Genomic DNA, 18085 nt, shown 5'->3' with positions numbered 1-18085 from the left:
CACCCAATCCAAAGAATGAAGAGACTGAGAGTAATGCATGTTTTAGTAATATTGACCTTTATTCTACCTCTCACTGAATAAACATGGTTATTCTGAGCCCCAACATTCCCATATGGCTTTACAGGAGACAATAATGTCCATAACAAAACCTACAGTACACTATGAAAATGTTGTCATATGCTCCTTTTTTGCCTCACTTGAGAATGGTTCTTTGTGCGGGTCCATGGCAACTTGTACCATCCTTCAAAATAAGATAGAACATATTCCTGAAGGTAAGGAGAAGGGAGGGAGCCTGTTTTGTCAATTGCAAACCCCCCTTAAGGTTGTTTACAGGACAATCTAGTTCATCACATAAACGCCAGGTGTTCTCATCATGAAATCACTCAATTACTGAAGGTCTATGTTTAGGACAAAATGCATGATGGCATTAACATCCTTCTCCTGTGAATGAGGCCACTCTTGCTCAAGCATCTTTCTATAGCCCGAGTGCTGAAAACTCTTAATTGTAGTTTTTTTAATTAAGTGGCTGCACACTTACATTGACTGGTTTCAAGGGTAGAGCAGGCATACTGGGCTGAAATCCCACTGGCTTTGTGTAATTACTGTATATCCACACTATTACCCATTATCAAGCTTGGATTAAGTCAATGAGCACTGGGACGTCTGCCCTGGTCGTCCACCATCCACGGCTTCCTCAAATCACTGCCTAAATCCTTTAAGAAGAATATATACCTGACTAATGTCGACTGCTCCTCCTGTATATGGTAATTATAGGTTAATGCTATGTATAACTCCTTTCCACACATTTGTACTTTTGAGCAAAAACAATAGGACAGGGTAAAGAAAGGGAAAAGTTATTTAATGGTAACTTTGGTTACTGTAATATATTGCCTTTGGATACTTCTCACATTGGTTTATACTGTATGTGTTACTTGACTCAGCAACCCAATTTTTATTTTAAGCCTATTACCTCATATAACCTCAAAATCCCTACATTTGGTGTATTGCCTCTGAGGGCAGATGGATATTATACAATATGCATTCTACTCACCAAGCTCTTGGAATAAGTTAACATTATTTATTATATATGTGAGTACAAATTACATTTTAAAGTCATTGCTACATTCTTGAATATAAAAAGTTCACAGGATAGGTCAAATTGAAATCAAATTGGCAATACATTGTGTAGGGTTTTGGCTCTTGCTCTCTCTCTCTCTTCTTATGCACCTCTCAACAAAAGTCCTGTGTTCATATTTACATACCATAAGCCACTGCAATGTTGTATTGTGAAATTATTATGATTCTATGTGTGTATCAAATGACAGACAGATGGCAAATGTTGCATCATATCAATTTGGAGGACAAACCCATACATTAGGCTATATATGTACTGTATATTCTATTCTTATGTTAGTACTAGGTCATGTTGGAATGTGCTGTAGAACATAATGGTTAGCTGCAACACTTGCACCTACACACATCACCAACACATCACCAACTGCCACCCCATGCCAACTGATCAAGATGCTCCTCAGTCATCCTAGAGGGAATTAAACAATATGCAGCAGATTGGAAATAGCTGTCATCTAGAAATATATACAACAGATGAGAAGAACATATTATGATCAGAATGCTACATATAGTTAAATTGTATGTATTAAATGTAAACTGGCACACATCCATTACACTGTGGACACCTAATGAAAACAAAGCTGTTATAGCTTACAGTAAAAAGCTAACTGAATTTGTGGGATGTTATCTGAGGAGGACAATTAACACATTTACAGCCATTTATACCAATGGGCAAACATTATGAATGTTGCGTCATTAAACAGAAACTGAGATGGATTGAGTTACTTTGTTGCCATCATTTAGTTAGTTTAATCTTTTTTTCATTCCTGTAACAGTCAACTGAACTTACCTAATGTCATCTTCGTTGGCAAAGAGAATGACAACCCGGGCGTTGGGGTTCTCTGACAGTCTACGGATTACCTTGTCAAACTCTCCAAGCTTAGGTTCCCGTGGTATCTTCACTGACTGAGAGATGCACACACCTCCTGCAACCAAAACAGAGGAAAAACATGTTAGAACAATTGTTTTTTATTGTTGTTGTTTTTTAAGGGAAATGGGGATACCTAGTTAGTTGTACAACTGAATGCATTGAGCTGAAATGTGTCTTCCGCATTTAACCCAACCCCTCTGAATCAGAGAGGTGCGGAGTGCTGCCTTAACTGACATCCGCGTCTTCGGCGCCCGGAGAACAGTGGGTTAACTGCCTTGCTCAGGGGCAGAACAACAGATTTTTACCTTGTCAACTCGGGGATGGGATCCAACAACCTTTTGGTTACTGGCCCAACGCTCCTACCCCCCAGGCTACCTGCCACCCCTATTGTTAGGAATTGAAAACTGGTCAAGGTGTGGAGAAATGCTGGATGCAAGAGATAAACTTCTATATTTAAGAGTTTTATTAAACAAAAATGTGCACAGGGATACCAAAATGAGACTTCTGCAAGGTTATTAATAAACGGCCACCCTTCAGAGGGAAGGGCAGACCTAAATGCTCTTTCTTATGTTTGTTGTTTCTTCCTCCCATGCATAATTCCAAAACATTAAATCAAGGCTGAAATCAGGGGTTTGAATAGACTATACATTTGACACCCATGGACGATTGTACGGCTAAGGGGACCAGATACCAATTACTAAGAATTGCTTTACGGTAAACTCTGACCTTAGAGACCAAATTCCAATAGGGAATAATCATCAAAATAGTGTTCTTAACAATAGACTGGGGAAAATAGACATGAACAAAAGCTGAAGAGATAATCTGTCTTGGGGCTCCCTCCAAACAGTTAAAAATCTGTACCTGGGGACCTTTACTTAAATAGTAGTTTGGAGTATTGGTATAGAACACGTGTCAGGAATCAGAAATAACTACATTGGTAAAATCAGCAAAGGGCATCTGCATTTAGATACAGTAAACCTCTATCTAAATTCAGGTTCTCCCCAAGCTAGTCTGGCATATCATTCTTAGAATCACCCTCTTTCTTATTTCTCCGTTTCAACTGAAAGTAGGCCAAAGCCAAGGAGAATTTGTTTCGCTCTCTCCTGAACCAACAACAATAATCCTAATCATGTCTTCAGGACATTTTATCGATGTCTGGATGCAAGATTAAAATTGTGCAGGTGTAATATTTCACAGCAGGAGGAATGCAAGGTATTAAAACATATTTTCATGCACCACAAGGGGAAGATCTAAGAAACAAAAACTCATCCATTCAGTTTATAGGGCTGCCAATGAGACTGGGTAAATTGTGTAGCAATTCTGAGCGAACGTACAGTGCCTTGCGAAAGTATTCGGCCCCCTTGAACTTTGCGACCTTTTGCCTCATTTCAGGCTTCAAACATAAAGATATAAAACTGTATTTTTTTGTGAAGAATCAACAACAAGTGGGACACAATCATGAAGTGGAACGACATTTATTGGATATTTCAAACTTTTTTAATAAGTCAAAAACTGAAAAATTGAACTATTAAGTGGGCCTTCAGAAACATTTAAAAACATTTAAAAACTGACTGTTGTCACAAATAAATGAATAGTGATCTGATCAAAACTCCAAAACAGCCCACCCATACAGCACACATGTTATAGAAACCAGTGCTATTTCATCTAAATACAAATCAATCAAACCCATGTAACCTAATTCCATACTGATCATTCCTAATCTGGCGTGTTAGACTAGATACATGTAACCGGTGTGAAATGGCTAGCTCGTTAGCTGTACATGCTAGTAGCGTTTCCATCAGTGACGTTACTCGCTCTGAGAACTTGAAGTAGTTAATTCCCTTGCTCTGCAAGAGCCTCAGCTTTTGTGAAGCAATAGGTAACTAAGCTTTGTGGGTGACTGTTGTTGTGTTCAGAGGGTCCCTGGATCCAGCCCAGGTTGGGGTGAGGAGATTGACGGAAGCAATACTGTTACACACACCCAATACACTTACAAGTCCCCAAAGAGAGCAACAAACCTTGCCTTGAGGCATTGGTATCCAGCAGCAGAAAGAAAGTGAGCGAGCTCCAGCATACGTCCATTGGATACCAAACAAGCCAAGGCTTTCTAATTCCCCGAGAAACATTTCAGGAGAATTGTTTTGTCGTCCTGCCAAAATGCCACAGCGTCTATGTGCATGCTAATGAACTCGCCTCTCTTGACTCATACAAAGCCGGCCCGCTGTATCATCAATGCAAGAATAATACCCTCTGGTTCAGTGAATGGCTGCCAGGGCCTCACAATGGATCAGAAAACAAAGCTGCGCCCCAGCTCTGACTAATAGGTTGGGAAAGTGAAAGTAAGAAAAAAACAAGTAGCGGGGGACAACAATGGCAGTGATGACAGGCTAGCTCATAGGTGCAAAGGGCCACTTCCAGTTGATGGCATGGACCAGTCCTCAGTCAATGGCATGCAATGGCTGTTCTTTTACTCCCACATACTGTATAGTACAAGTAGTTGATTTTTCTTTGATTTTGCAGTATTGCTAAACCACTGGATTTGTATCACTATTTGTTTCCCTGGTGAATATTCTAATCTTGCTGGTCATGCACGTGACAACAAATAGGCCTAGATGAAGCATCTGGTGCTGGCAGTACTCTGCCCATGCAGTCACTGGGCTGGATCATTTATTTTTCTTCTCTGGAAAAATAGAGACTTATTCCAACTCATAATGTGGTTCATGTCTGTTTCTTGCATGGCCAGCTATCGTCATATTGACAGATCCATGATTCCACAATTCTTTCCTACACCATCCACATTAGATTGAAAGCCATTTGTGGGTTTACATCTACAGCATATTCTTACTTGAGACAGGAAATTAGGGAGTGTTTTATAGACTACTTACAATCACCATTCAGGGCCCCACTCTATGCAGTCTCCCATCCCACATTCTTGTTGTCCATCTCCAATCCTACTCTGTTCCACCCTGTAAGCTTTTTCCAACTAATTAAACCCAGTCTAAACTAATTCTCCTGGTATGTTTGTCTATCCATCTTGCTGTCTCATTCCATATACAGTACGTAGCCAGTAGACTCATGGGAAATTTTACTTCTGCAAGATCTAGAGGAATGCTATAGCACCTCTCCTTGTCATTACTGGAGACTCTATCCATCTTAAGAGCGTCTTTGCCTCACTGGTGTCTCAGTCCCAGGGTCCCTAACCATATGCTCTGTGGAGGAGATAGAGAGTTATCCCTTCTCTCCGCTCCCTCTTCACTTCACTGCTACTTTTCTGTGGCCTAGCCTCTGAAGAGGGGAGCAAGGGGAGGGAGATAGAGAGAAAGTGAAAGCAGTCGAGGTCCACTATAAAGATCTAATAGATCTGCAGGAAAATATATGTAAGTCCTTTCTGCAACTTTCTGTATTTCACCAAAAAATGGTTCATCCGTTAATGGATGTATGGAATTTAAACAAAGTTTGGAATTTACGCAGTCGGAGAAGCACCATGTCTGAGGATTTTGCATTTTCCAAACAACACTTGACAAGCGCTCTTCCAAAGGAGACTACCGCAAAAAATAATCTAGGTGAAATAACATTTTAATCGATTGCATGTCAAGGCAAGAAACCCCTGGAAGGTCAACTCTCTGCGCTGAGAGTCGGGATGCAAGTTCAGGGAGTGAATACATTAAAGGAACGGAAATTAATACAAAACAAGAAACACAAACAACGCACAGACATGAAGCTGGAACAGAAATAACAATGCCTGGGGAATGAACCAAAGGGAGTGACATATATAGGGAAGGTAATCAAGGAGGTGATGGAGTCCAGGTGAGTCATGAGGCGCTGGTGCGCGTGACAATGGTGACAGGTGTGTGGGATAATGAGCAGCCTGATGACCTAGAGGCCGGAGAGGGAGCACACGTGACACCTAAACTCATCGAGATAGAGAGGGCGCAAAGGAATGGAACTTTATTCCCCGATGGACGGCCCAGATCTATAATGGTGAAACTGCTCAGGTTCAAAGACAAGGAGGATATTCTCAGAAGAGCCAAACGCCTGTAGGGAACCAAAATCTTTATCAATGAAGACTTCTCAAAAAAGGTATGCCTCAAAAAAAAGGAACTGTTGCCACGAATAATTGAAGAATGAAAAAAAGGCAAAATCTCATACCTGAAGTATGATTAGCTGTATATTCACCCCCCCCCCCCCTCTCTTGCCTATTGCAAGTGACTCCGCTATAGTCAGCTGATTTGACACACACAAACACATTGACACACATATTTATTCTACTTTTTTCATGTGTTTCACCTAAGCTCATGACCAAAAACACACATCGCTCTAAATGTCATAACCCTCTGAAGTCTTCAGTGGTGTTATGTGGACTGTGTCAATGTGCATTCCATAAGAAGTGCACCCCTATTGATAAATATTTTAAAACCAGAATCAAATTAACCCAAATGTATTGCCGTATTGGACATGTGAGGCTTGCAGTTCTATTTTTCTGTTCCACTCTGGATGATTGTGACTGTGTATCTCAGTTGGGCACGATATCAACCCTGACAACATGGTCTTCAAGTCATTAGATATTAATAAAGAGAACTATAAATATAATGATTGTTTTAATCCAGATTCAAATGACCTGACATTTACCAGAGATGAGTCTATCACTTGTGATTACTATAATGTTAAGCAATTTAACAACCTGTATATCGGTGTATCTAATTCCAAGGTAAGCTTATTTTCTACCTTTTCATTTGAATGTTCGCATTCTTCATAAAAATCATCACCACCCTATTCATTTTCTGTCTTCTCTCAATTTTCCATTGTTGTCCTTTCAGAAACATGTTTGACTGAAGAGACAAGCTTTATGACATGACTCCTTACAATACTGTTCACCACTGTAGAACATCCAGAGTGAGAGCAAGAGTATCCATTTTTGTTCATAAATGTTTTCAATTCTTTGTAATAGAGGACCTCGCACTTACATCTGATGATGTTGAATCTCTTTTCATCGAAATTCCCTCCTGTTAATTTTTTGGTGGTAAAAAACTGGTAATTATATGCATCTATCGGCCACCGAATTCTGACATAGCTTCAATCCAAGTTTGAAACTAGCAAAAATGTGTTTTCTATTGGGTGATTACAACATAAACGTAATTAAAAGTGAGAACCAGTCACTGACATCTGACTTTTTGAATACTTTAAACTACAGCTATCTGTATCCCCCATCTATAAGCCTACAAGAGTGACCAGATCATCAATATTTTTAACAAATGATTTGAATAATGTGGCTAATACAGGAATACTTTATACTGATATTTATCTCCTTGGAACAGATGGAAATTATTAGTAGCATTACAAGTATATATATATATATATATATATATATTAAAGTAATTGTGAGCGCTTTAGGATGTTGATTAATGATATTTAATGGGAACATTTTTATAATCAGGCCAATGTGGATTCTGCTTACCAGACTTTTCTCACATCTTTCAATTCTGTATTTCACCACTGCTTTCCCTTAGTTAAATGGTGTAAGGGAGCAGCAGAAGGGTTCTGGAAACCTTGGTTAACAACCGGTTTAGTCGCTGCTTCTAGTCGCTGCTTCTAGTCGCTGTTAAAAACAAGTTGTATAAAAAGTGTATTCCTTAATTCCTCTCCCCTGAATTCTGCAAATAACAAAAAGTATAAGAACACATTTATTCACCTTATCCATTTTTTTATTTTATTTTTTATTTTACTTTTTATTTATTTTACTAACTAATTCCAAGAATCCTCAAATAAAGTAAACTTGTAAAAACATCAATCAAAAGGCATCTACAGCTATTCTGTCATGCCCTCTGTCACACCCTGGCCATAGAGGTTTTTTATTCTCTATTTTTTTATCCCCTGGGTACTTATACCTGTGTTTTCTGTTGTCTGTTGCCAATTCGTCTAGTTTCTTCAAGTCTACCAGCGGATGTCCCTGTCCCTGCTTTTTCCATCTCGCTTTTTCCTCGCACTCCTGATTTTTGTACCTTGCTTTTCCTGAACCTGCCTGCCGTCCTGTACCTTTGCCTCTACTCTGGATTATCGACCCCTGCCTGCCTTAACCTGACATTTGCCTGCCCCTGTTTCTGTAATAAACATTGTTACTTCAACACAGTCTGCATTTGGGTCTTCCCTGAAACATGATAGAAATTCCTTGGATTACATTAAGGGACATTTCCCTTCTCTGCTTCAGTTTGATCCCCCTGATGTACTGTAATAGAGGTGATAGAGGTAACTTAAATATATCAGCAGTAGGTCATGATGAGACTGGTGCCTCTTTGGTGAAATCAGTGTCTTCCTTGATTACTGAGCCTCTAACGTACAGTCCCAGTCAACATTTTGGATAAACCTACTCATTCAAGGGTTTTTCGATAGTTTAACTATTTTCTAAATTGTAGAATAATAGTGAAGATATCAAAACTATGAAATAACACATATGGAATCATGTAGTAACCAAAAATCTAAATATATTCTACATTTGAGATTCTTCAAAGTAGCCAGCCTTTGCCTTGATGACAACTTTGCACACTCTTGGTATTCTCTCAACCAGCTTCACCTGAAATGCTTTTCCAACAGTCTTGAAGGAGTTCCCACATATGCTGAGCACTTGTTGGGTGCTTTTCCTTCACTCTTCTGTCCAACCCATCCCAAACCATCTCAATTGGGTTGAGATTGGGTGATTGTGGAGGCCAGGTCATCTGATGCAGAACTTCATCACTCTCTTTCTTGGTCAAATAGCTCTTACACAGCATGGAGGTGTGTATGGGCTGCAGAAAAACAAATGATAGTCCCACTAAGCGAAAACCAGATGGGATAGCATATAGCTGTAGAATGCTGTTGTAGCCATGCTGGTCAAGTGTGCCTGGAATTCTAAATAAATCACAGACAGTGTCACCAGCAAAGCACTCCCACACCTCCTCCTCTATGCTTCACAGTGGGAACCACACATGCAGAGATCATCTGTTCACCTACTCTGTGTCTCAGAAAGACAAAGTGGTTGGAACCAAAAATCTCAAATTTGGACTCATCAGACCAAAGGACAGACCAAATTTGACCATGAAGGCCTGCTTCCTGCAGTCTCCTCTGAACAGTTGATGTTGAGATGTGTCTGTTACCTGAACTCTGAGAAACATTTATTTGGGCTGCAATTTCTGAGGATGTTAACTCCAATGAACTTATCCTCTGCAGCAGAGGTAACTCTGGCTCTTCCTTTCCTGTGGCAGTCCTCATAAAGAGACAGTTTCATCATAGTGCTTGATGGTTTTTCCGACTGCACCTGAAGAAACTTTCAGAGTTCTTGAAATTTTCCAGATTGACTGACAGTCATGTTTTAAAGTAATGATGGACTGTCGTTTACCTTTGCTTATTTGAGCTGTTCTTGCCATAATATGGACTTGGTCTTTCACCAAATACGGCTATCTTCTGTATACCACCCTTACCTTGTCACAACACAACTGATTGGCCAGGTCACAGTTGTAAATGAGAACTTGTTCTCATCTAGCCTACCTGGTTAAATAAATTAATTAATTAATTGGCTCAAACGCATTAAGAAGGAAAGACACCTGTTAATTGAAATGCATTCCAGGTGACTACCTCACGAAGCTGGTTGAGAGAATGCCAAGAGTGTGCAAAGCTGTCAAAGGCAAAGAGTGTCTAGTTTGAAGAACATCAGATATAAAATAACACTCTTTTGGTTATTACATGATTCCATGTGTTATTTCATAGTTTGTTTTCACTATTATTCTGCAATATAGAAAATAGTAAAAATAAAGAAAAACCCTGGAATTATTACATGTGTCCAAACTTTTGACTGGTACTGTATATCTTCACCAAAGCTTTGGAAACTGGTATTGTGCATAAAGATTAGAAAATGTCAAAATTATCCCCCTCTATAAATATGGGCATCAAATATATTTTACAAATTATCGCCCAATATCTGTACAACCATGTTTTTCTAAAATCCTTGGAAAAATTGGGGTATAAGAGAATGTTGAAACATTTAAATCAACACTATATTCTGTAAGCGTACATATATGGTTCTCGTAAAAATTACTCCACAGGCTCTTTTGCAACTTGTGGATAAAATCTTTTCAGCCCTGAACAACAATGAATACCCTCTTGGCATATTTTTAGATTTATCCAAAGTGTTTGACACGGTTTATTTTAATTTTATTTAACCTTCAATCATGAAATACTACTTTATTTATAAATTGCATTATTACAGTTTATGATTATCCATATAATTGCCTTGATAGTTGTGTTTATAACAGAGAACAATTTGTTTATGTAAATATGGGTGCATCTACCAGGCCAAGATATACTGTGATGTGCCACAGGGTTTGATAATTGGACCTTTGGTATTCCTAATCTATATCAATGACCTTGCTGCTGTGTCTTTTACCATACTTCTTTGCTGATGATACCAATGAGATTTTATCACTAAATCATTTTGATTCACTAATTAATGAAGCCAACTCAGGCATGGCCAAATTTTCCGAATGGTTCCAGATAAACAACTTATCTTTAAATGTACAAAAATCCAACTTCATTGTATTCACTATTAAGAATAAGAAATATTGCAAAAAATAAAAGAGCCAGAATCTCAATTGGTGGGAATGAAGTGGAACAAGTCACATCCACTATATTCCTCAGACTTCTAACTGATGAAAAGCTTTCCCAGAAAGATCATATTCATTTTGTCTGCAGCAAACTTATGGAATGTGTTGGTATCATCAGAAAGATTAGTGGTTTGGTTCATCATGCTTGACTCCTAACTCTATACTATAGTATAATTGACCCAAATCTAATTTACTGTAATATTGTCTGGGCCAGTACATTATGTACAACACAAGACACTGCGATAACCTTTTTCCTCTTATCTGCCACACCTCACATAGTCAATTCTCTATCAGATAAAGAGGTACCATACTCTGGTATTCTTATCTTCACATTGCCAAAACATCATTATCCCTCAATAACTTCAAGTGAAGACTGGGGTCAGCCTGATGAACCAAGCTACTGTCACGCCCTGACCGTAAAGATCTTTTTATTCTCTATGTTTGGTTGGTCAGGGTGTGACTCAGGTTGGGAAACTCTATGTTCTTTATTTCTATGTTTTGGCCAGGTATGGTTCTCAATAAGGGACAGCTGTCTATCGTTGTCTCTGATTGGCAATCATACTTAGGCAGGCTGTTTTGCCACCTTAGTTTTGTAGGATGTTGTTTTTGTACAGCTCTGTGTAGCCTACCGAACGTTACGTTCGTTTTCTTTTTGTTGTTTTTACGTGTTCATTTTTAATAAAGATTAAATGTACGCCTACCACGCTGCACCTTGGTCCGATCATTTAGACGAGCGTAACAGAACATCCCACCAAGGAAGGACCAAGCAGCGTGGACAGGACGAGTGGACGTGGGAGGAGATCCTGGATGGTAAAGGACCCTGTACGCAGGCTGGAGAATATCGCCGTCCAAAGGAGGAAATAGAGGCAGCGAAGGAGGAGCGGCGACGATATGAGGAGGCAAGTCATCGACGGAAGCCTGAGAAGCCACTCCAAAATATTTTTTGGGGGGGCACACGGGGAGGTTGGCGGAGCTAACTCCCAATGCTCATGGCAAGGTGCGTGTTACTGGTCAGGCACCGTGTCACCAGTGCGCTTGCACAGCCCGGCGCACTCGGAGCCAACTCTCCGCAAGTGCAACGCTCGAGTGGGCATCCAGCCAGGGCTAATTGTACCAGCTCAGCGCTCTTGGTCTACGGTGCGCCTTTTCGGCCCAGGGTTTCCTGCGCCGGCTCTGCGCTCTGTGTCTCCGGTGCGCTGTGACAGCTCAGTGCGTCATGTGCCTGCTCTCCGCACGTGCCGGGCTAAAGTGGGCATACAGCCACAAGGAGCGGTGCAAGTTCTAAGCACCAGATCTCCAGTGCTCCCCCCACAGTCCGGTTCGACATGTGCCTATGCTCTGGAGGTGCCGGGCTAAAGTGGGCATTCAGCCTGGAAGAGTGGTGCCAAGGATAAGCACCAGATCTCTAGTGTTCCCCCACAGCCCGGTTCATCCTGTGCCTGCTCCACGGACCAGGCCTCCAGTAGGTCTCCCCAGCCTGGTGAGTCCTGTGCCTGCTCCACGCGTCAGTCCGGAGCCTGCAGCGACAGGTCCCCAGTCCGGAGCCTGCAGCGACAGGTCCCCAGTCCGGAGCCTGCAGCGACAGGTCCCCAGTCCGGAGCCTGCAGCGACAGGTCCCCAGTCCGGAGCCTGCAGCGACAGGTCCCCAGTCCGGAGCCTGCAGCGACAGGTCCCCAGTCCGGAGCCTGCAGCGACAGGTCCCCAGTCCGGAGCCTGCAGCGACAGGTCCCCAGTCCGGAGCCTGCAGCGACAGGTCCCCAGTCCGGAGCCTGCAGCGACAGGTCCCCAGTCCGGAGCCTGCAGCGACAGGTCCCCAGTCCGGAGCCTGCAGCGACAGGTCCCCAGTCCGGAGCCTGCAGCGACAGGTCCCCAGTCCGGAGCCTGCAGCGACAGGTCCCCAGTCCGGAGCCTGCAGCGACAGGTCCCCAGTCCGGAGCCTGCAGCGACAGGTCCCCAGTCCGGAGCCTGCAGCGACAGGTCCCCAGTCCGGAGCCTCCAGCGACAGGTCCCCAGTCCGGAGCCTCCAGCGACGGTCCCCAGTCCGGAGCCTCCAGCGACGGTCCCCAGTCCGGAGCCTCCAGCGACGGTCCCCAGTCCGGAGCCTGCAGCGACGGTCTCCAGTCCGGAGCCTGCAGCGACGGTCTCCAGTCCGGAGCCTGCAGCGACGGTCTCCAGTCCGGAGCCTGCAGCGTACGTCTCCAGTCCGGAGCCTCCAGCGACGGTCTCCAGTCCGGAGCCTGCAGCGACGGTCTCCAGTCCGGAGCCTGCAGCGACGGTCTCCAGTCCGGAGCCTGCAGCGACGGTCTCCAGTCCGGAGCCTGCAGCGTACGTCTCCAGTCCGGAGCCTGCAGCGTACGTCTCCAGTCCGGAGCCTCCAGCGACGGTCTCCAGTCCGGAGCCTGCAGCGACGGTCTCCAGTCCGGAGCCTGCAGCGACGGTCTCCAGTCCGGAGCCTGCAGCGACGGTCTCCAGTCCGGAGCCTGCAGCGACGGTCTCCAGTCCGGAGCCTGCAGCGACGGTCCCCAGTCCAGAGCCTGCAGCAAGGGTCTCCAGTCTGGGGCCTGCAGCGAGGGTCCCCACACCAGAGGCGCCACCAAAGTGGGGGGAGCCAGAGGTGGAGCGGGGTCTGAGTCCAGCACCGTAGCCGCCACAAAGATAGATGCCCACCCGGACCCTCCCGTATAGTGTCAGGTTTGCAGCCGGAGTCCGCACCTTTGGGGTGGGTACTGTCACGCCCTGAACGTAGAGATCTTTTTTATTCTCTGTTTGGTTGGTCAGGGTGTGACTTGGGTGGGCAGCCTGTTGACACCTTCATTTTGTGGGATGTTGTTTTTGTACAGCTCTGTGTAGCCTACCGAACGTTACATTCGTTATCCTTTTGTTGTTTTTAGGAATTCATTTTTAATAAAGATAAAATATACGCCTACCACGCTGCACCTTGGTCCGATCATTTCGATGAGCGTAACAACTACTCAGTAATCTCCTCCATATAGCCTAACTCACACACTCACATGCACACGCACACACACGTTTAAACAAAACAAATATTTAGTTTTTTTGTGATAACTGATCAATTAATTCATACATTTATAATTAGTAGGTTTTGTTATGTTTTTTAATTTTGTAATTTTGTACTTAAGTATTGTTTTTGTGTGGTGTGGTTTTCATATAATTATGCCCTTGTGCTTCCAACCACGGCTGCACACCATTTTAAAAAATGTGGGTCCTCTAATGGGTCTGTGGCACAAAACTCCATAACGTATCACTGCCACAAAAAATCACTGCTAGCATGCCTGCTTCATCAGCTATCATATTGCAATCATATTACAATGCATTACCAATCTCTGTAGGAATATAATATGTATTCATTGTTCTGCAGGTATTCTTATTATTTCCTCATTACAGCGATGTTTGGAAGGGGGAGTTAAGTTTTGAACTGCGAAAACAAATCCAGCACAGACTGTTATACCTTTTTATCGATCTAATTATGATCGTTCCCTCATTATGCATCTGCTATTATAGTTATGCAATGTAATAATCCAACGGTAATGACTACCTTCCAGGAACCTGCTTCTCCACAAAATGCATTTCTAGATTAATTTTAGCTGCAGGACAGGTTTTAATTAGGAAAATTCTCCTTCTTTCCCCTCTTCTATGATGAAATCCCCCACATTGCAGACCAATCATTTAGATTCACTGTCATATGGTATGAACGTGTAGACAGAAAGTCAAGCAAGTAATAAAAACACAGTGAATGTTGCAACCAATGGATATAATTTTCTTAATCTCTGAGGAGATTCATATAAGTAATGATCTGTTGCTTAGAATAAATGCTTTGAATCTTGCCCTGAGAACTAGTATAAAAGATTGTTTTAATTTGAATCACATGGATGGTTCAGCTATTGAATGGGAAGAAGTAAATGACCACAATTTCACCTCACCAACTTGCCATTTGTTTATATTTATCCATATGCCAAAGCCATTTCTCAGAAGTCCCCTATTATCCTCTTTAGAACTGAGAAATGTACAAAATCCAAAAGGGCACCTATGTGTACAGTATGCCCTCCCCAGATAGTAAGGGAAGGTGTGCTTGTATTATAAGGAATGGCAGACACTAGAGGACTTGTCAGACAGTATAGGGTTTACTGAGTTTCCTCGGTGTGCATGCTAATATGAGGCAGCAGCTCTGGAATGAATCGTGGTAGAGGCGTGGGTTCACCACCACTGTGGGAGAATGTAGTCGTTTGTGTTGTGCCCACAGGCCTGCTTGTCAAACACTTTTAGCGCCCATGGGGAGTCACACTAATATCCTGCCTTTCCTCTCTTACTCTGGTGCTGCTGATCATGTACTTCCTAGTTAATACTGCTCCAGTTACACAATAATATTTATGTTGATGCATGATGACATGGCTGACAACTTTGAGAATTTGCTCTTACAGTCACTGTGTGCTGTGTGCAGCTGTGTGTAGCGTGCAGTGTGTCTACCAAGGCAGATGTTTAATAAACACAGACAGACTGTACACTTGAAAGGGGGAAGGTACACTAGAGTCTATAAGAAGAGAGCGCAGGGAGGTGTACTAACAGGAGAGGAGGGAGTAGCTAGGAGAACAGGGGGAATACAGAGAGAGCAGTGAGGCAGCACACACCTTCTAGGTACAAGAGAAAACAGAGGGGAGTATTAGAGCACTCTGTTATGCCTGGGATATTTACATTTGGAAACAGAGAGAAACGGGATTTGGAACTAGCGCAGGCAGACATGAAAAGCTATGAAGTGAAAATAGGTTATGTGCCTTAGCACCCTCGTTGCTAGCTGAGTACATCGACACAGTAAACAAGTGCATACAACACATATACCAGTGGATGCTCCTCAGAGGAGGAAGGGGAGGACCATCCTCCACAGTGAATTTCATCAAATGTTTAATTGTAAGAAATTTAAAATGGTATCACTTTTAGATACAACTATACTAAATATAATCACGTCACCAAATAACTGATTAAAACACACTATTTTGCAAAGAAGGTCTACGGCACCCTCAACAGTACTCTGTAGGGTAGTACCATGGTGTAGCCGGGCGACAGCTAGCTTCCGCCCTCCTCTGGGTACATTGACTTCAATACAAAACCTAGGAGGCTCATGGTTCTCACCCCTTCCATATAATTACTGTGTAAGTCTAACAACTTCCGGAGGACGTTCTCCAGCCTATCAGAGCTCTTGCAGCATGAACATGTTGTCCACCCAATCACAGGATCAGAGAATACAGTGGGGAGAACAAGTATTTGATAAACTGCCGATTTTGCAGGTTTTCCTAATTACAAAATCCAGAAAATCACATTGTATGATTTTTAAGTAATTAATTTGCACTTTATTGCATGACATAAGTATTTGATCACCTACCAACCAGTAAGAATTCCAGCTCTCACAGACCTGTTAGTTTTTCTTTAAGAAGCCCTCTTGTTCTCCACTCATTACATGTATTAATAACTGCACCTGTTTGAACTCGTTACCTGTATAAAAAGACACCTGTCCACACACTCAATCAAACAGACTCCAACCTCTCCACAATGGCCAAGACCAGAGAGCTGTGTAAGGACATCCGGGATAAAATTGTAGACCTGCACAAGGCTGGGATGGGCTACGGGACAATAGGCAAGCAGCTTGGTGAGAAGGCAACAACTGTTGCCGCAATTATTAGAAAATGGAAGAAGTTCACGATGACGGTGAAATACCCTCGGTCTGGGACTCCATGCAAGATCTCACCTCGTGGGGCATCAATGATCATGAGGAAGGTGAGGGATCAGCCCAGAACTACACGGCAGGACCTGGTCAATGACCTGAAGAGAGCTGGGACCACAGTCTCAAAGAAAACCATTAGTAACACACTACGCTGTCATGGATTAAAATCCTGCAGCGCACGCAAGGTCCCCCTGCTCAAGCCAGTGCATGCCCAGGCCCGTCTGAAGTTTGCCAATGACCATCTGGATGATCCAGAGGAGGAATGGGAGAAGGTCATGTGGTCTGATGAGACAAAAATAGAGCTTTTTGGTCTAAACTCCACTCACCGTGTTTGGAGGAAGAAGAAGGAGGAGTACAACCCCAAAGAACACCATCCCAACCTTGAAGCATGGAGGTGGAAACACCATTCTTTGGGGATGCTTTTCTGCAAAGGGGACAGGACGACTGCACCGTATTGAGGGGAGGATGGATGGGGCCATGTATCGCGAGATCTTGGCCAACAACCTCCTTCCCTCAGTAAGAGCATTGAAGATGGGTCGCGGCTAGGTCTTCCAGCATGACAACGGCCTGAAACACACAGCCAGGGCAACTAAGGAGTGGCTCCGTAAGAAGCATCTCAAGGTCCTGGAGTGGCCTAGCCAGTCTCCAGCCCTGAACCCAATAGAAAATCTTTGGAGGGAGCTGAAAGTCTGTATTGCCCAGCGACACCCCCGAAACCTGAAGGATCTGGAGAAGGTCTGTATGGAGGAGTGGGCCAAAATCCCTGCTGCAGTGTGTGCAAACCTGGTCAAGAACTACAGGAAACGTATGATCTCTGCAATTGCAAACAAAGGTTTCTGTACCAAATATTAAGTTCTGCTTTTCTGATGTATCAAATACTTATGTCATGAAATAAAATGCAAATTAATTACTTAAAAATCATACAATGTGATTTTCTGTATTTTTGTTTTAGATTCCGTCTCTCACAGTTGAAGTGTACCTATGATAACAATTACAGACCTCTACATGCTTTGTAAGTAGGAAAACGTGCAAAATCGGCAGTGTATCAAATACTTGTTCTCCCCACTGTATATCTAGTACTGAAAGCATACATTACACCTAGTTAGCACTGCAGTGTCTAAAATGTGGTGAGTAGTGGACTCAAATAGAGAGAAAGAAAATAGTTTAACAGTTTTGAACAAACTATTTTCTTCCAAAATGAAGGAGAAGCCAGAGAGAAATAGAGAGCAAATAGCTAGCAAATGCAGTTAGCTAGTTTAGCCTACTGAAACACCCTGCTCAGAAGGATGCTATGTTAGCTAGCTGGCTATGACTTTCCAACAAAACACTGGAACTCTTCCAAGTCAAGGTAAGCTTTTGGTAATACTAATTTATTGCCACCAGGGCTGACTGTACACTAACATTATTGCATGATTGTAGCGGGTTTACTAGCACGTTAATTCTATTAGCTATGTTGACTATAATGTTACTTTATCTATGGTGACAACGATGTAGGCTGTGTGCAGCGGTTTGGCTTGGACATTGTTTTCCCGCCTGGTCACATACATCTGATCTGTTGTGCATTGAAGTCCACAAGCAAAGAGAAGAGATGAGAGGAGAGAAAGAATACAACGTGGCTGCTATGAAAGTGAACAGTGTTTACGCGTGATCAGCTGTGTATTCATTTTGCCGATTCTGTTAAAAAACGTTTAACGGAAGCAAACCGATCAAAACCGAGAT

At 42.8% G+C, this 18085-nt stretch overlaps 1 protein-coding gene across 3 annotated transcripts in view; it reads right to left on the bottom strand.

The window, feature by feature from the left end:
* The window catches only part of LOC118359843 (metabotropic glutamate receptor 4-like), a 311869-nt gene that overhangs the window by 65146 nt on the left and 228638 nt on the right, over positions 1 to 18085 (bottom strand). For all 3 annotated transcript variants that reach the window (XM_035738666.2, XM_035738667.2, XM_035738668.2), the window contains one exon: positions 1922 to 2057. In XM_035738666.2, coding sequence (XP_035594559.1) covers positions 1922 to 2057 — 136 coding nt within the window. The remainder of the gene's footprint in view (positions 1 to 1921; positions 2058 to 18085) is intronic.

Source organism: Oncorhynchus keta, chromosome 27 (genome assembly GCF_023373465.1).
Source record: "Oncorhynchus keta strain PuntledgeMale-10-30-2019 chromosome 27, Oket_V2, whole genome shotgun sequence".
NCBI lineage: Eukaryota > Metazoa > Chordata > Actinopteri > Salmoniformes > Salmonidae > Oncorhynchus > Oncorhynchus keta.
The sequence above is the reverse complement of the archived record's forward strand: the minus strand, read 5'-3'. Positions and strand labels throughout refer to the sequence as shown.